Source organism: Onychostruthus taczanowskii, unplaced genomic scaffold (assembly GCF_017590055.1).
Source record: "Onychostruthus taczanowskii isolate IOZ18803 unplaced genomic scaffold, ASM1759005v1 scaffold42, whole genome shotgun sequence".
Lineage (NCBI taxonomy): Eukaryota > Metazoa > Chordata > Aves > Passeriformes > Passeridae > Onychostruthus > Onychostruthus taczanowskii.
Genome location: NW_024501682.1, coordinates 1,424,095 through 1,438,391, shown reverse-complemented (window position 1 = coordinate 1,438,391; position 14,297 = coordinate 1,424,095). Strand labels below are relative to the sequence as shown.

The window sequence follows — 14,297 nt, the reverse complement described above, 5'->3', positions numbered from 1 at the left end:
GGCATGTTAACAGTATGTGAATTTCCCAAGTGGTCATCTACTACCCTTTTTTCTCCAAGGAACAAGGAGAGAGTTAAGTTCAAGATTTCTTGCAGCTGGACTGTAATCAAGCTGATGGGAATGCAGTGATAAGCAGCAAAAAATTTGAATTTATTACATTTTCTTCCTTTTCTGCTGCTGAGTACTGCAGTAATTTCACTGAGCTCATGTGTTCTTCCTGGTCTCACTAAATAAATGCATTAGAAAACCTCTCATATAAAGTTTCTGGTAGTGAAGTATCTCTCACCAGCCTGTGTGCATGTTCAGTGCAAATGGAAGTGCTCAGAGTGTCTGGGTAGCGATGAGGAAGGGTGTGGGAGACTCGTGGTCTGGGAGAGGAGTTCTCTGCATTTTCATAAGTTGACAGCAGCCTCTCCATGTCTGCCTCTGTGGGCCAGCCCTGCCTTGACCCAGAGGGCTTGCTGCTGTAGGTGAAGGGTAATTTGTCCTGGTTTTTCTCACTGTCTTGAGGTTTCTGTGTAATGCCAGGTACTGTACTGCCCAGGGTTATTATAGTGGTACCTGAATAACTGCCTGGTGGTAACAGCTTTTCTGTGGCCTTTGCCCAAGGATTGTGTGCAAACCATGTTTAAGCGTGCTGAATGATAAGATTCTTTGTGTTTTTGTTTAGGAAACTAGCAAAAAACCTCATCCAGGTGCTGTAAAATCGGAAGAAAGCTTCAAACCATTGCAGGACAAGAAGAAGTATCGGCACAGACCCGAACCTCTCTTCATACCTCCTCCTTCCTTCAACCTCAGCATGTCCCACTCAGGTGCCACTCTGTACCAGAGCCAGCTTCGCTCTCCCCGTGTTCTGGGGGATCACCTGCTGGACCGGACACACGAGCTGCCCCCCTACACTCCGCCGCCGATGCTCAGTCCCGTCCGGCAAGGGTCTGGTCTCTTCAGCAGTGTTCTCACTTCTCACACCACATCACATGCTCAGCTGCCACTTACTCCACTGACACCCACTCCACGTGTGCTCCTGTGTCGGTCTAGTAAGTATTGCGTTAACAGCACAGCAGTGCAAAGCAGAGACCACTCTCTTCTTGTGTCACCACATTGATGGGTTTTGTGTGTGCTCACATGCATGGCCGGTTCTGCTACTTCACAGGAAAAGTCCATTTTAGTGGCAGTTTTGCCAAGGGTTTTGCAAAGTTAAGGTATAAAGGGAATAGAGGAGCCTAATCTGCCAGTAAGGCTGTGAACATTCCTTGTGGTCTGCCTCAAGAAAGGACCAGCTTGCCTCTCATTACATCTGGGCCTTCTGAAGTGGAAGAAAAAGATCTAGTTTGAGACATGGGTTTCATGTTAAGTATTTGTTGTTCAGTGCTTCACAAGAAAAGGTGTGTAATCACTCAGAATCAGGGCAATAGAAACCTCTGCAAGTTCAGACATTTCTATTACCTGTAAAAATTTAGACTGTTTCTAAATATTGATAAAGAGTCGGTTTTGCATCATAGACTGGAATAATTCTGGTGTTAGTAGGGAGGTGGCAGTGCAACCTGGGAGGGTCACCAGCAGCAAAATAGTGATACTCAAATTCCAATCTCTGTTTCAGATAGTATTGATGGAAGTGTCATTCCGGTAACGCCTGGGCCTGGAGAACAGACTGTTGAACCGTAAGAAAAACTATATTTGTCACTGCTTTTATAGATTAGCTGCAACCTAGAGCCCGGGTGAGACAGGGCATACCATTCAAACAAAATGGAATACAACAGCCCGTGGCCTGAAGTGTTTGGAACCAGGCAGGAAGTATTCAACTGCCTGAAATCCTGTTGGGCTGGATGCATTTAATGTTTCTGTGCATGGTGGCTAAGGACATTTGGAGCAAAGTGACCGTGGCAAATTTAGGTGTCGTGGCTCAAAGTTAGTGATGGCTGGGAAGAGTGCTGTGAGGAAAACGTGTCAATACAGTACTCTTGCTTTTGTAGATATATATGTTTATGTATTATAAGATTGGAACTTTGGCATGGTGGTGTTAGCTGGTAGGTTCCCCATGGCAAAGTGCAAACAGAGTTGTCCCTCAGCAGTAATGGCTCTTTTTGCTCTCTGCTGAAGAGTACCATTCTCTGTGGAACAGAAATTTGCTGTTTCTGATGTCTAGCCTCTTCGCTAGTCATGCATATAAATTAGCTTGGGTTGTCCCTAAGGTATGATGTCTCAGTATGGCTTAAACTGCATATTGAAATTTTTGTTTTTCCCCAAGAGATCAGTTCTCTCTAGTATTCAAAATACTTATCCCACTGGGAATAAAGCATTGCATAAAGCAATCTGACACAATTTCCTGCCACTTCAGTGCAATAAGTTTTGTTGGAAATAAAGTGAACGCTAATCTGACTTCTGTATTTTCCACACATTGTGTAGTTGAATACTTATTTATTTGTTCTTCTTTATAGGCGAATCAATATTGGGTCCAGGTTCCAGGCTGACATTCCTGAGCTGCAGGACAGATTGCTAACGGAGAAAGATGTGCACAAGGCTACTTTGGTTTGGAAACCATGGCCAGAACTGGAGAACAAAGTCTTCCAACAAAGAGGTATAATGACTTGCCATTTTAGAAGTTCCTACGTCAGTCTGTGCCTGTTGAAGAAATACGCATTGATTTCTCGTGTCTGTACTGAACAAAACGTTCAAGAGAATATTAATTGCTGAGAGTGCAGAGCAAGAGACTGGAACTACATGGTATAGGTTCAGAGCAACAGCATTATATGGTGGCATTTAAAGGGAAGTCTGAATGAACGGTTTTCTGGCAGCCAAGGAGGAAAGTTCATTGTCGGGAAGTTGGCTACTGAACTGCCTGGTAAAGGCAGCTGAGAGGCAGCTGATGCATCCTGGGCCTGTCTTGTGACCATAATTGAGAGGAAATTTGGCAGGCTTGGTGGGTTTTACCAGTCCTGAGCAGAACTTTTTCCTGCTTCTAACATAGTTCATTCTGTTTCTCCACCCTGGCTGGAGCCTTCTTGGCACAGCAATGTCACTGGTGTGTGCAAGTCATGCCGCACAGGCAGATCTCTGGCTATGGAGTAGCCTGTCCCATCCCAAGGACGGGCTCCATTACATCCTCTCCTCAGTGATCCTAAAACAAGTAGATGAGATGTTGAGGAGAAAAATGTGAAAGAATCTGCTGCCCTGAACTATGTAGTCTTTGAGGGCATTACAGAATCCTTGGCTCCAGATGTTTGACTGACAGGCTACTGTATTAGCAGTAAAATGTTGACTTGTTTCTGACAGTGGAAGACCTTTTAAATATGAGCTGTTCCAGTGTGTTACCTGGTGGAGGAACTAACTCAGAATACGCTTTGCACACTCTCTTTGAAGCAAAAGGAGATATTATGGTAAGATAAAAAGCTGAAAGGGGAGATATGGTCCTCTTCTGCAGATAAATTAGCATGCTTTATTAAATGGATTTAGATATGGTTATATAAAAAAGATTTCTGATTGATTTGAAATGATGCTTTAAACATCCTGTAACATTTTTGGGGAATGACTTTTCCCTTTATTCTCTAATAAATTTAAATTTCAAAGCAGTGCCTCTCTGAAGGCTTACTGTATATTTCATATAGATAAGATTACTTAGTTTATAGCCTTGGGGCTTTGAATGTCTCCCAGTGCTTGCTCCAGCCCTGATATTTCACAGGCTTTATATTGGTCACAGAGAGCTTAGTCCTCTTCTAGCCCTTATAAAAAAACCCTTTTTTTGGAGCAGCAATCACATCTACTTATTTGTTCCGAACTGTGAGGTAATTGAACACAGTTCTTACATAAATAATGCATTTCAAATATTTGCATTAGTTTAGTGATGGGAATGTTATTAACTAAGGCAAAACATCCATTTTACCCAGTGTTAGGAAAAGGCAAGGCCCCTTGCACCACTTCCTGGAAAGCCAATATAAAACCAAATGCAACAGAACATGGGGCTGGAATGAGTCTCACTGGATTGGCTAATACAGTGGGTTTTAGCTTGTGTCCCAGTTTCCTTAGGCTCTGTTAGCTGTATCTGAGAGGTCTGAATATGTCAGGATGTGGAATTTGCTTTACAGAGAGTATGCATTTTCAGGGGAAAAAATTTTAGGGATCCATAAGTCCTCTGTTTTCTTGATCTGAAGGACGATTAGCTATATTTGCAGTCATTCTTGACAGATGTTGACTTACACAGATATTCTAAAATATTTTATGCCATAAATATTAATGCTGTCAAACCAACCATTAAATATTAGTATTAATTAACACTATCAAGTCAAACACTATAAATGTATTTGTTTGTGGCAAGCAGAAGGGAGGGAAAGAGCTGGAAGTTGCTAAGTAATAGTCACATTTGTGCTCATTAAGGCAGGACAGGTGCACATTAGGTGCTCTTCTTTGAGGTACAGTGTTAATGGGCCTTGGAGTAATTTGATGTGATTTTATATGACAGAAAAGAGAGAAAATTAATTCATATCCTCATACCAAATAGTCTTCCAAATGCAGTTTTATGCTACAGCTGATTGCTTTCTCTAATTCTGTTTTTCCCTGCTTTTTCATTTAGGTTGCTCTTGAAAAGCTGCTGTTGAGAAAGCCAGTGAGGTTGAAGTGTCATCCTTTGTCAAATTACCACTATGCCGGTAGGTTTCCTTGTGATCTTTCTATCTGTTCCACAGTCCAAGCCTGGCATCCCAGGCTGGAGCATGGGATCACATTGCACTCTCTGCTGTCTGCTGCAGGGATGGCAGCATTTAATACAGATGATGTGGACACTGCCAAGGGTACTCCAAGAGCCATTTGCTGCAAGTTTAGCAGTCTTATACACGACTGACAATGTACAGAAGCTTTGCATCCATGTTTCTGTGTAGGATTCTACAGATTTAAAACCGCCTCGGCTGATTATTTTTCTCTTTTAAACTGAAATTTAACAATTTAATCTCCTTTTAAAGCTGCTGCTATTTGTAATTTATAATTTAGTGTCACTAGTGTCTTAATTTTCTGGTACATAAGCAATCCACCATCCTGCTTGCTTCTTCTGAGGTGATGGTGCACAATAAATATTATAATCATGAGCATTCTTCCAAAGAGGCAGTGCTGTAACTCCCACTAGGATCTTAGTGCTGCTTATGGAGCCTCTGTGTAGGGATCTAGTCTGGGTTGGTGTGAAATACAAATGTGGTGTTAAGCCTTTGGACTTCAGTTGTGTCACCTGAGCAGAGATGGCAAATGTCTCACCTCTGCAGCCCCCATGCTATTGTTTAATGCTTTGTAGTGGCTAACAACTGCTGAGACACAGAATAGGGTTTTACATAAGACATTTCGAACTTCATCTCCAGTTCAGGCTCAATAGAAAACAAGCCAAGAGTCTTCTGGTCGTCAGTCAGTCACAGTGTCCAAGGTCATGTACTCAGTTCAGTTACAGTCTCTGTGCAAGGGAAGTATAGAAGCAATCTACTTCCTGGCTGTAGCAGCCCACTGGAAAGACTTCCAAGTAAAAAGAAGTCTTTGTAAAGCAACTCCTTAACCCCTTGGTCTGAGAACAAGAACAGAAACGTGTTTGATAGTAGCTGATAATGACAGTGAATAAACGTGAACGTCAGGTTTTCAGTTTTGTCTGAGGGAGGTGCTTGGTGTCTGTGATAGCAGCTCTGTTGCAGTCCAAAGGGTGGACATGGAAATGGTTGAGGAAGGAGGACATCAGCCATCAGCCAGGAACTTTGATCAGGGTCTCTTGCCTGAAGAGATGACACCAAATCTGTGTGGGACAGTTCAAGGGCATAAGAGCAGGAAGATGAGGAGATATCCCACAGCCTCTTCATCAGTAAACAATCTAATTCACAGAGCTGATAAGAAATTTCTGCCTGTGTGGCAGAGGAAGAACAGTGTTTACTAAAGCAACTTCACAGTAGTTTCAAAAAGAATTCATTGGGATTCAGGGAGGAGCCAAGAGACTGTTTTGTTTGATCTTTCATATGAGATGAAGCTAATCCTTGGTAACTAGCACTGAGACCTGTGGACACCTTTGAATCCCTGTTTCTTAAGCAGGAAAGAAAGTTTGATTGTGCTTATCACAGCATGCAAATCTCAGCAGTCTGGATCTAAGTGCCATAAAATAACAAGGCAAAGCACTACTTTCTAATGCTTTTGCATGCAACATGTGATTGCAACTTATGTTGACAGCGTTGCTCTAGCGCTGTGCAGCAGCTCTTTCTGATTAGTTTATTAGCTCTTTCTGTGCAGTTTATTTCTGATTGATAATCAGTCACTCAAGGCATATGAGAATTTTTCACAATCTAGTCCATGAATAGCTTTAATGTGACTTCAAGTGGCATCAGTTTAGGGTAACTTCATGTTTTCTGCTCCATACTCAGAAATCATAGCTCTCAGGCTTACGACATTTGAAGGTGGAATACATTGAAACAAAGCATGCCACTTATTCGTGAGAATTAACTCGTTAGAATACCACAAACAACAGATACCCAAACTCATCCTTAGCATTGCCTTTGAATGAGGGTACAGGCAAATAGCTCACCTTTGAAACTTGTTGGCTTGTGAAGGAAGCCACTTGTAAAACTTGAGGATTTTCTGGTGTGTGCCAAGAGACCTGGACATGCTGACCCAGGGCTCCTTGGAAGAACACCCTAATCTCTGTCCTAACACTTCGCCATCTGTCAGGATGGTGTTTTAGGAAGAGAGAGGGAGCACATACCTGGTAAACAGGGCCACTGTTGCAAACAGTTGAATTGTTCTCCTTTGAACAGTGAACTTTCTCAGGGCTGAAGTTCTGCAGTGAGAGCTGCAGGAGAGATGGTCTCTGACATAGGGCACTTCAGTCACTCTGGAAGCTTCTTGTATGTGCTGTGACAGGGTTGTCACAGACCCAGCATATGTTGTTGGATATCAGCTACCTGTCCATGGGGCTCCCTGGGTGTACATGTAGCCCCCTTGAAACCCACAAGTTGGGCCCAAAGCACACAAATGAGTAGAAGATATTTAATGTCAGTTAAATATGTCAATTTAATGTCAGTGCAAAAACAGTATGGCAGGTAAAACAAAATGTAGAATAAATTTCTAAACATAAAGACCAGCTTTAAAATTTGAACTGTATTCTAAAGCTCCAAATTCTTTTTGCTGCATTGCAGATCTCTCTCTATGCACGTTCTCTATATCTCCCTCAAGCTAACAAGAGCAAAAGTGGTTTCCCAGCAACCAGAGTTAAAAACAGCTTTTCTTCTGTTTCTTTTCCTACACAGCATTTATTCTATTAATTAGGTTACTTCCAATTAACCCGCATAATCTTATAAGGGTCTCTGCTAATACCACAGCTATTGGGGAAAGTATGCGAGGCCCAAATATTGCATAGGTGTACAACAAAATTAGTTAATGGAAGTGGTTCTATGTTATTATTTTTATTGTGTTGTCTTTTTTAGAGGGTGGGGTAGAAACAAGAGAGCAGAACGACTAGAAAAAAAGAAAATCTCTCCCGTGTTGTCATGCTTTTTAAAGTTATATTTTGGCATAATAGAGTAGCCTCCTGGACTGAATGAGTGCATTTACCCCTGCACAAAGGGAGGACTCATGACTGACAACTTGTGTAAGAAGGGAATGATGCTGGTTCAGGGTGGGAAAAGATGGAGAGGCAGTGTGTCAGCAGAAAGATCTCTGGGTGATAACAGAATAAGTAAAACTCATGGCTTGAAGCCAGTGCCTTTCTCTGATGCTTAATAGAGCTTTAAGTGTAAATCTCTGTGGAAATAACTAATACATGCTTATATCCAGTACTGGAAGAACCTACAGAAAACAGATTGCAGAAAAGTTAATTTTGTAGTTTTCATCATATAAAGGAGTGGTGAGATACCTGCTATGAGCTTGTAAGCCTGGGAGCTGATGCTGAAAAACAAAAAATTTGTAGTTAATAATATTGCTATTTTTTAAGACAAAAGTAACTTGTAGAGTTCAATATCATGTGTGGTGCCAAGACCCAAGTTAATTGAAATCAGTGCAGAGGCAAGTATTTCTATGGAGAGTAGTAACATTGACAGGAATATTAGGGATTTATTTTCATAAAAGGTTTAGGTGTTTCAGAAATTCTCAGACTGAAGTAGAATCTTCTCATAGTGTAAGTCATTTCAAAGGCATCCACTTCATGACTTCTTGCATATCCTTCCTTTAATGTATGTAATGCTGCCCACTCCTAACAAACAGAACATTGCTTTGACGCAGCAGAGCAATCCTGTGTTCCTTCTGTTTGCCTAATATTGAGAAAACATAAATTCAGTTCAATTTAAATGTTGATTTCACATTTTCATGGGCAGTTAAGCCAGGGGACCAAATACAGAATAACAATATTCAGAAGTTTTATATATAGCTTCCATTAAATGATGGAAAACACTTTGTGCATATTGCACATTGCTACAGTGTCTACCGACTTGTGACCTCTGCCACAGAGGATTTAAATGTCTTACCCCAAACCATGCAAGTGAAGAGCTGCAAAAGGATCTTACAAAAGGATCTTACAAAAGGATCTTACAAAAGGATGTATGAACTTCTGTGTCATCAAATGTAAAGTGGCATACATGGGAATAAACAATTCAATCCTTACATAGAAAGTATGAGCTCTGTTGTAGTACTACTCAATTAGAATAAAAGTTTGGGATTGTAATGCTAGTTCTAAGGAAATATCAACTGTATTTTACAACAGCTAAAAAAATAGTCAAGCATTAAGAGGATAGAAAACATGGTGATGCCACTCTGAAAGCCTGGATTTTATGTGGACTTCTGTGTGCCTTTCTGGTCCTCTTGTCTTTATAGGAATGTTTTAGTACTGGAAAAGGTTCAGAGTGGGACAGAGTAATGATCAAAGGTTTGGGAGTGACAGAAAGGGCACACAATTCTGAATAGCACGGAGGTGATGGTCAAGGTTGGTTTCACTTTCTCCTCCACTTGAAGAATGAAGGGTCATCCAGTGAAGCTACTGGGAGCCAGGAGACAAAGAAAGGGAGGTGGCTCTTCATGCAGAGGGTCCACTGATCTGTGAACTCCTTGGCGCAAAGGATGTTTTGGGTACAAGATGTTTAATTGGTTGAAAGGAAGAGTGGCTCAGCATTTACAAGGGTAGTTACTAAATAAGCAAATTGCAACAGACTCAGGAAAGACCCCTGTGCCCATCATGGTCAGAGGTTAGGAAAAATTAGGAAGAGACATTTGTATTTGCTTGCCCTGATCTCACTGTTTCCTAGGCAACTGCCTGTCACCACTGCTGGAGACCAAATACTGGTTAGATGGACTTCAGGTCTGAGTCAGTACAGCCATGCTTGTATTTGGGTAGCAGCATCATTCACAGGTGCTTGAGACTTCCTGGTTCTTGTTTCAGATACGGCCCCAACATAGAGGTGGTGAGTTTTTATCGTTGATAATGATTTCACATTCTTTTTAAGGCTCTGACAAATGGACACATCAAGAAAGAAGATTGTTCAAAGAGGCAATGTCCATCTACAGCAAAGATTTCATATTTGTACAGAAAATGGTAAGGTTATTTCTGTTCTGTCAGTTGCTGTGGGCTTTTTGTCCCTTTTGCTCTATGCTGTTCCGCTTCATTTTCCCTCCAGTGCCAGACCAGCTGGTTGCAGGCATAGAGACAGCAGTGGTTACAAGAACACTGATAGGAGTGGTATATTCATTGGTTGTACCTCTGCACTAGATACATGTAAAAAACACTTATAAATAATTAAAAGTTGTTCCTCTTGTTATTATATTTGAAAGTTTTCACATCTGGAATCTGAATCACGGCATTTTATGTGTGGGACAAGTATGTTTTTCCATTATGGTCTTGGTGTTCTCTGGCAGTTAGTTACAAGGTACCAGAGTCACAGGCATTGAGCCTGGTGCTAGAAAGGGTTGAAACCTGTTAATAAAGAGAAAACATGTTTGGGCTTACTTTTCATGTTCTGCCACAAAGCAAAAAAGACAAGGTTATAAATCTCAGGGCACAATACCCTACTTGTTAGCTCAAATGTTGAAAAATACGTGGATTTACGTGACTCAAGTCTTAATTCCTAGATTTCTCAGTAGTACTGTACAACTGAGCTGCAAGAGTACATTATGAGTAATTTTCTGTCTGGAGTTTATAGAATCCCAGAGAAGTTCTCTGAAGTTGAAAAAGTCAACGCAAATTTGACTGAAAAAAATATAAAACTAATTATTCTACAAGAGTATTCCTGTTGTAGTCAAACAAAAAATAGTGTTGAATGAAAGCAAAAAAATAAGATGGGACTATTTCTGCAATTCCTTAACTACAGGTTAAGTCTAAGACAGTTGCACAATGTGTGGAATACTACTATACCTGGAAGAAAATCTTGCGTTTGGGACGAAAACACAGAACGCGCTTAGAGAAGAAAAGAGATGAATGCTTGGTAAGTCTAAAGGAAGATGAGAAAGTTTAACCCTGGATAATTTTTGTTTGTCCTTTTTTGAGGAGGAGATTGAACTAGGTGACATGGGTATCTTCCAGTAGAAATTATTCCATAACTCTGAATTATGTTCTGTATGAATATTTTGTGACTTCAGCTACCCCAAGATTTGTTTGGCTGGACTGCAACCAGATAAAAGTGCATTATCTAACTGTAGTCCAGGGAAACCTCCGTAAATTATGCTTGTGCCCATGTGTGCTCTTAAAGGCTGCTCTAACATTCCAGTACAAATACCACTTGGGATGTGTTGCTTTGTGGGTTGGGGTTTTTTAGTTGGTCGTTTTGGGATTTTTTTAAAAGTAACTTGACTACAAGTACAGCGCACATGGCCTTTCTGATGGCAGGAGGACAGCACTGTGCCTGGCATCTGCAGATCTGTGGAGCCACAGCTCCATGATACACATGGAGGCTGTCTTGAGCACTTCTTGAGAGAAGCTTTATGGGCTATAGCTTATCCATTAAGGGGTGGTAGCTCCAGTAAGACCAGAAGTTCATTCAGGATGGGAAGAAACAGTGATACTGGAAAGCACACTTGACTAAACAGCATGCTGTTCCAGAAAACTCTGTATGTCCTACAATCCAGTGCTGTCCATATTTCTAGTGTTCCTTAAATGTGCTCTCTATTTTAGACAAGTGGAGAAGAGGAAGTGTTAGAGGAAGATGAAGATATTGAAGAAGACAGAAAGGAAGAAAGGGAAATGCAGAAGTCACCTGATCCACCAGCAATCTCTCTTGTTGGACCTATAGATCTACCTGCCGTTCAGGGTCTTTCACTGTCTTCATCCTCCTTCATCTGTGAAATGCCAAACTGTGGCGCTGTACGTGTGTTTGGTATATTTAACGGGGAGGGGGTGGTGGTGGTATGTGTAAACTAGTGAATTGTGATTTTGACTGCTTTTAATTCCCACCCCACAAAATAGAAGCAGTTTGATCCGTACTGAAAGCTGAATTCTGAGTTGATGTACCATTTAGAAATACTATATGGCAACAGCTCCAATTAGGTTACACAACTTTAATAATAGGATAGCTCACTGCTTTGTTTTATTGTGACTGTCTTCAATTATAGTGGGATATTGCTGAAAGCAAGCACCATTTGAGTGAGTAGATGGTGCATGTTGACATGTACACTTGTTCTGTTGTGATACGCATTTGGCATCCTACTTTCTGCAGTTCCAGTGTTTCCTTGTGATTTCTTGGGGTTTTTTTCCCCCCTCCCCTCCACCCCGTTCCCTGCCAGGTGTTCAGTTCCCGACAAGCGCTGAATGGCCACGCTCGCATTCACGGAGGTACAAACCAGGTGACGAAAACACGCTGCACCATTCCTGGCACGAAGCAGAAATCTGGTACGCAGAGCGGATACTGCTCCATCAAGAGCTCACCTGCCCACAGCACAACAAGCGGCGAGACCGACCCAACGACAATTTTTCCTTGCAAGGAGTGTGGCAGGTAAGTGTGATTTTCTGAAGGACAGCATCGCCTTTGCCTGTTTAGATTCCAGATCAGCAGTGCTGTGAACAAACTTTGGTTTTGCTCTGATTGTCTTGGAAGAAGTTTTCCCCCTAGATGATATGTTCTCTTACCAAAACTGTGAATAGATAGGTTTGCATGACATAGGTTTGCATTAGAGATAGGTTTGCATGACATTTTGGATGCCTCTGCAGTATTTATTCCTATTTTCCACTTACCTGATAGAATTTCTGCATTTGACATTCTAGCCTCTTGCTTCATCACTGACTTGGATGTGACAGTGGGCAACTTTTTCTGTGTTTCTCTGCTTGAGTTAGTCCATCGTGGTAATCCTTCATTTTCTCCCCTTTGTACAAGATGGTTGTGAAACTGATAGAGGGAAAATTAGGATGTGCATAGATACTGAAGCAGGTGTGTGAGCTACAAACTACCTCTGGCAAAATCAGAGTAGGCCATTTTGATACCATGAGGATGTATAAATCTGGTAATATGTCCCTGAAATTCACACCATGGCATTGCAGACTTCACTGACTTCTATTTCAGGACAAGGAAGCAAATGTACTGATAAGTTGTTGAGTCTTTTTTGGCTCATTTCATCAAAAGCAGTGCATTTTAATCTGATTTTTTTTCCTTTAAAATTTAGGGTCTTTTTCAAAATCAAAAGCCGCAATGCTCATATGAAGACTCACAGACAACAAGAAGAACAGCAAAGGCAGAAGGCTCAGAAAGCTGCTGTAGCAGCAGAAATGGCAGCCACTATTGCAAGAACTACTGGGCCAGCTGGGCATAGTTTGATCCCCCTGGATCACATGAGCTTGGTTAAACATGTTGAAAATGTTGGTGACATTGATGATGATGTTGTTCCGGATCTGGGTGATGTCATGGAAGAGAATGAAGTCATGGATGCTGACCTCTTACTGGATGATGAAGATCCAGATCTACTGCAGGATGATGCTGAGTTGTAAATAAAGTTGTTTGATAGACGGCTACTGAGCACACCCTGAACGGATTAATCAGGAAACCTGGACTGCTTGTTTATTCCCACTGATTGTAAACTACCTGTTGAAAATTATAATTATTTTATCCAGGTCTAGAAAAAAAATCTGCTTTTTTCCCTTTTTTTTTATTAATTTGTGTTTTGGGGGAAGAAATAAATAATTGGTACAAATATTCTTATAAGGTGTTTTTATCTGAGCTCTTTTTGCTGATAACTTCCAAGGCCACTAATTACAGAAGTTTATGGTTCTGTTATCAGTTCCTACCAGATGGTCCTGGTAGAATCTTTAGTCTTTAACTCTTCCAATTTTCATTTTACCCCAATTACAAGGATAAATTTCACACACTTCTGATGAAACTTTTTTTTTTGTCTATATGGGATCATTTCCAGCATCTTCCAGAGAGTAAAAGTCATCACTGTTAAAGATATGATCACATTATTTGTCTTTGTGCTGCCATGTTAAGGGAGATGGAGGAAAAAAAATCTGGTTTAACTGTGAAAGAGTTAGTAATATGCAGTTCATTTTCAGTTCTGTCCTGGTTACACAGGACAATTTAGACATTCCATTTTAGCAGGGTTTTGATCTGCTGATTTTAAAATTACCTAATTTCCAGGATTGAAGAAGGAAAATGATTGTTCTGTGGTTCACCTCCTCTGATGGGAACACTGAATCAGGAACACTGCCTTGGTAATGAGATTGCACTGGAAATATTGTCCTGTGACAATAAATCACACTGTGGAACAGCCATCTCTGTGGTTTTAGGGGAATGTGTGCTCAAGCAATGCTTGCTCTCTCACCAGGGAAACACAGGGAAGCATTCTTGCCATTGGAGAAGAGACTGATATGCTTTCAGCACCTAGGTATAACGTGTTATTCTTGTGCCATTTTCAGTCCTCTTAATTACATCAAATTCAGCTGTTGTTTATTTACTACAAACATGCTACAGAGGTGAGTTGATGTTGCTGTTTAATGACCATTTCTCTTTCCTTAGGTTCAGATCTACATGCTGGACACCTGACACAATTTATATAAATATAGATTTGGTTCTCTGATTAAACAGGATATGAAAGAATTGTACATTGCAGAATAAAACAAGGAAGAAAAGGAGTTAGGTTGAGTGGACCTTTAATTACAGAATATGAATGCTGATTGCAGAGCTCTCATAGGCAGCAGCACTGATTTTCTTGTGAATTTTGCACAGTAGAGAGGAGTATTGTTAACTTTATAAAATACTTTGTAAGACTTACTCAGCTCTTCCAGGCTTCAGGTTTGTTTGGGGTTTCTTTTATGGGTTGGGTTTTATTTTATCGGGTTCTTTTTGCCATATTCCTAATATCTTCACCAGAATCTGAGGGATGGT

The 14,297-nt window shown here is 40.9% G+C and overlaps 1 protein-coding gene across 6 annotated transcripts in view; it reads left to right on the top strand.

The window, feature by feature from the left end:
* The window catches only part of TRERF1 (transcriptional regulating factor 1), a 99,643-nt gene extending 86,532 nt beyond the window's left edge, over positions 1-13,111 (top strand). For all 6 annotated transcript variants that reach the window (XM_041413632.1, XM_041413636.1, XM_041413633.1 and 3 more), the window contains 10 exons: positions 671-1,037; positions 1,601-1,661; positions 2,439-2,578; positions 3,274-3,377; positions 4,568-4,643; positions 9,441-9,529; positions 10,302-10,415; positions 11,102-11,290; positions 11,710-11,918; positions 12,583-13,111. In XM_041413632.1, coding sequence (XP_041269566.1) covers positions 671-1,037; positions 1,601-1,661; positions 2,439-2,578; positions 3,274-3,377; positions 4,568-4,643; positions 9,441-9,529; positions 10,302-10,415; positions 11,102-11,290; positions 11,710-11,918; positions 12,583-12,904 — 1,671 coding nt within the window. In that variant the 3' untranslated portion in view covers positions 12,905-13,111. The remainder of the gene's footprint in view (positions 1-670; positions 1,038-1,600; positions 1,662-2,438; positions 2,579-3,273; positions 3,378-4,567; positions 4,644-9,440; positions 9,530-10,301; positions 10,416-11,101; positions 11,291-11,709; positions 11,919-12,582) is intronic.
* The last annotated feature ends 1,186 nt before the right edge of the window (positions 13,112-14,297 follow it).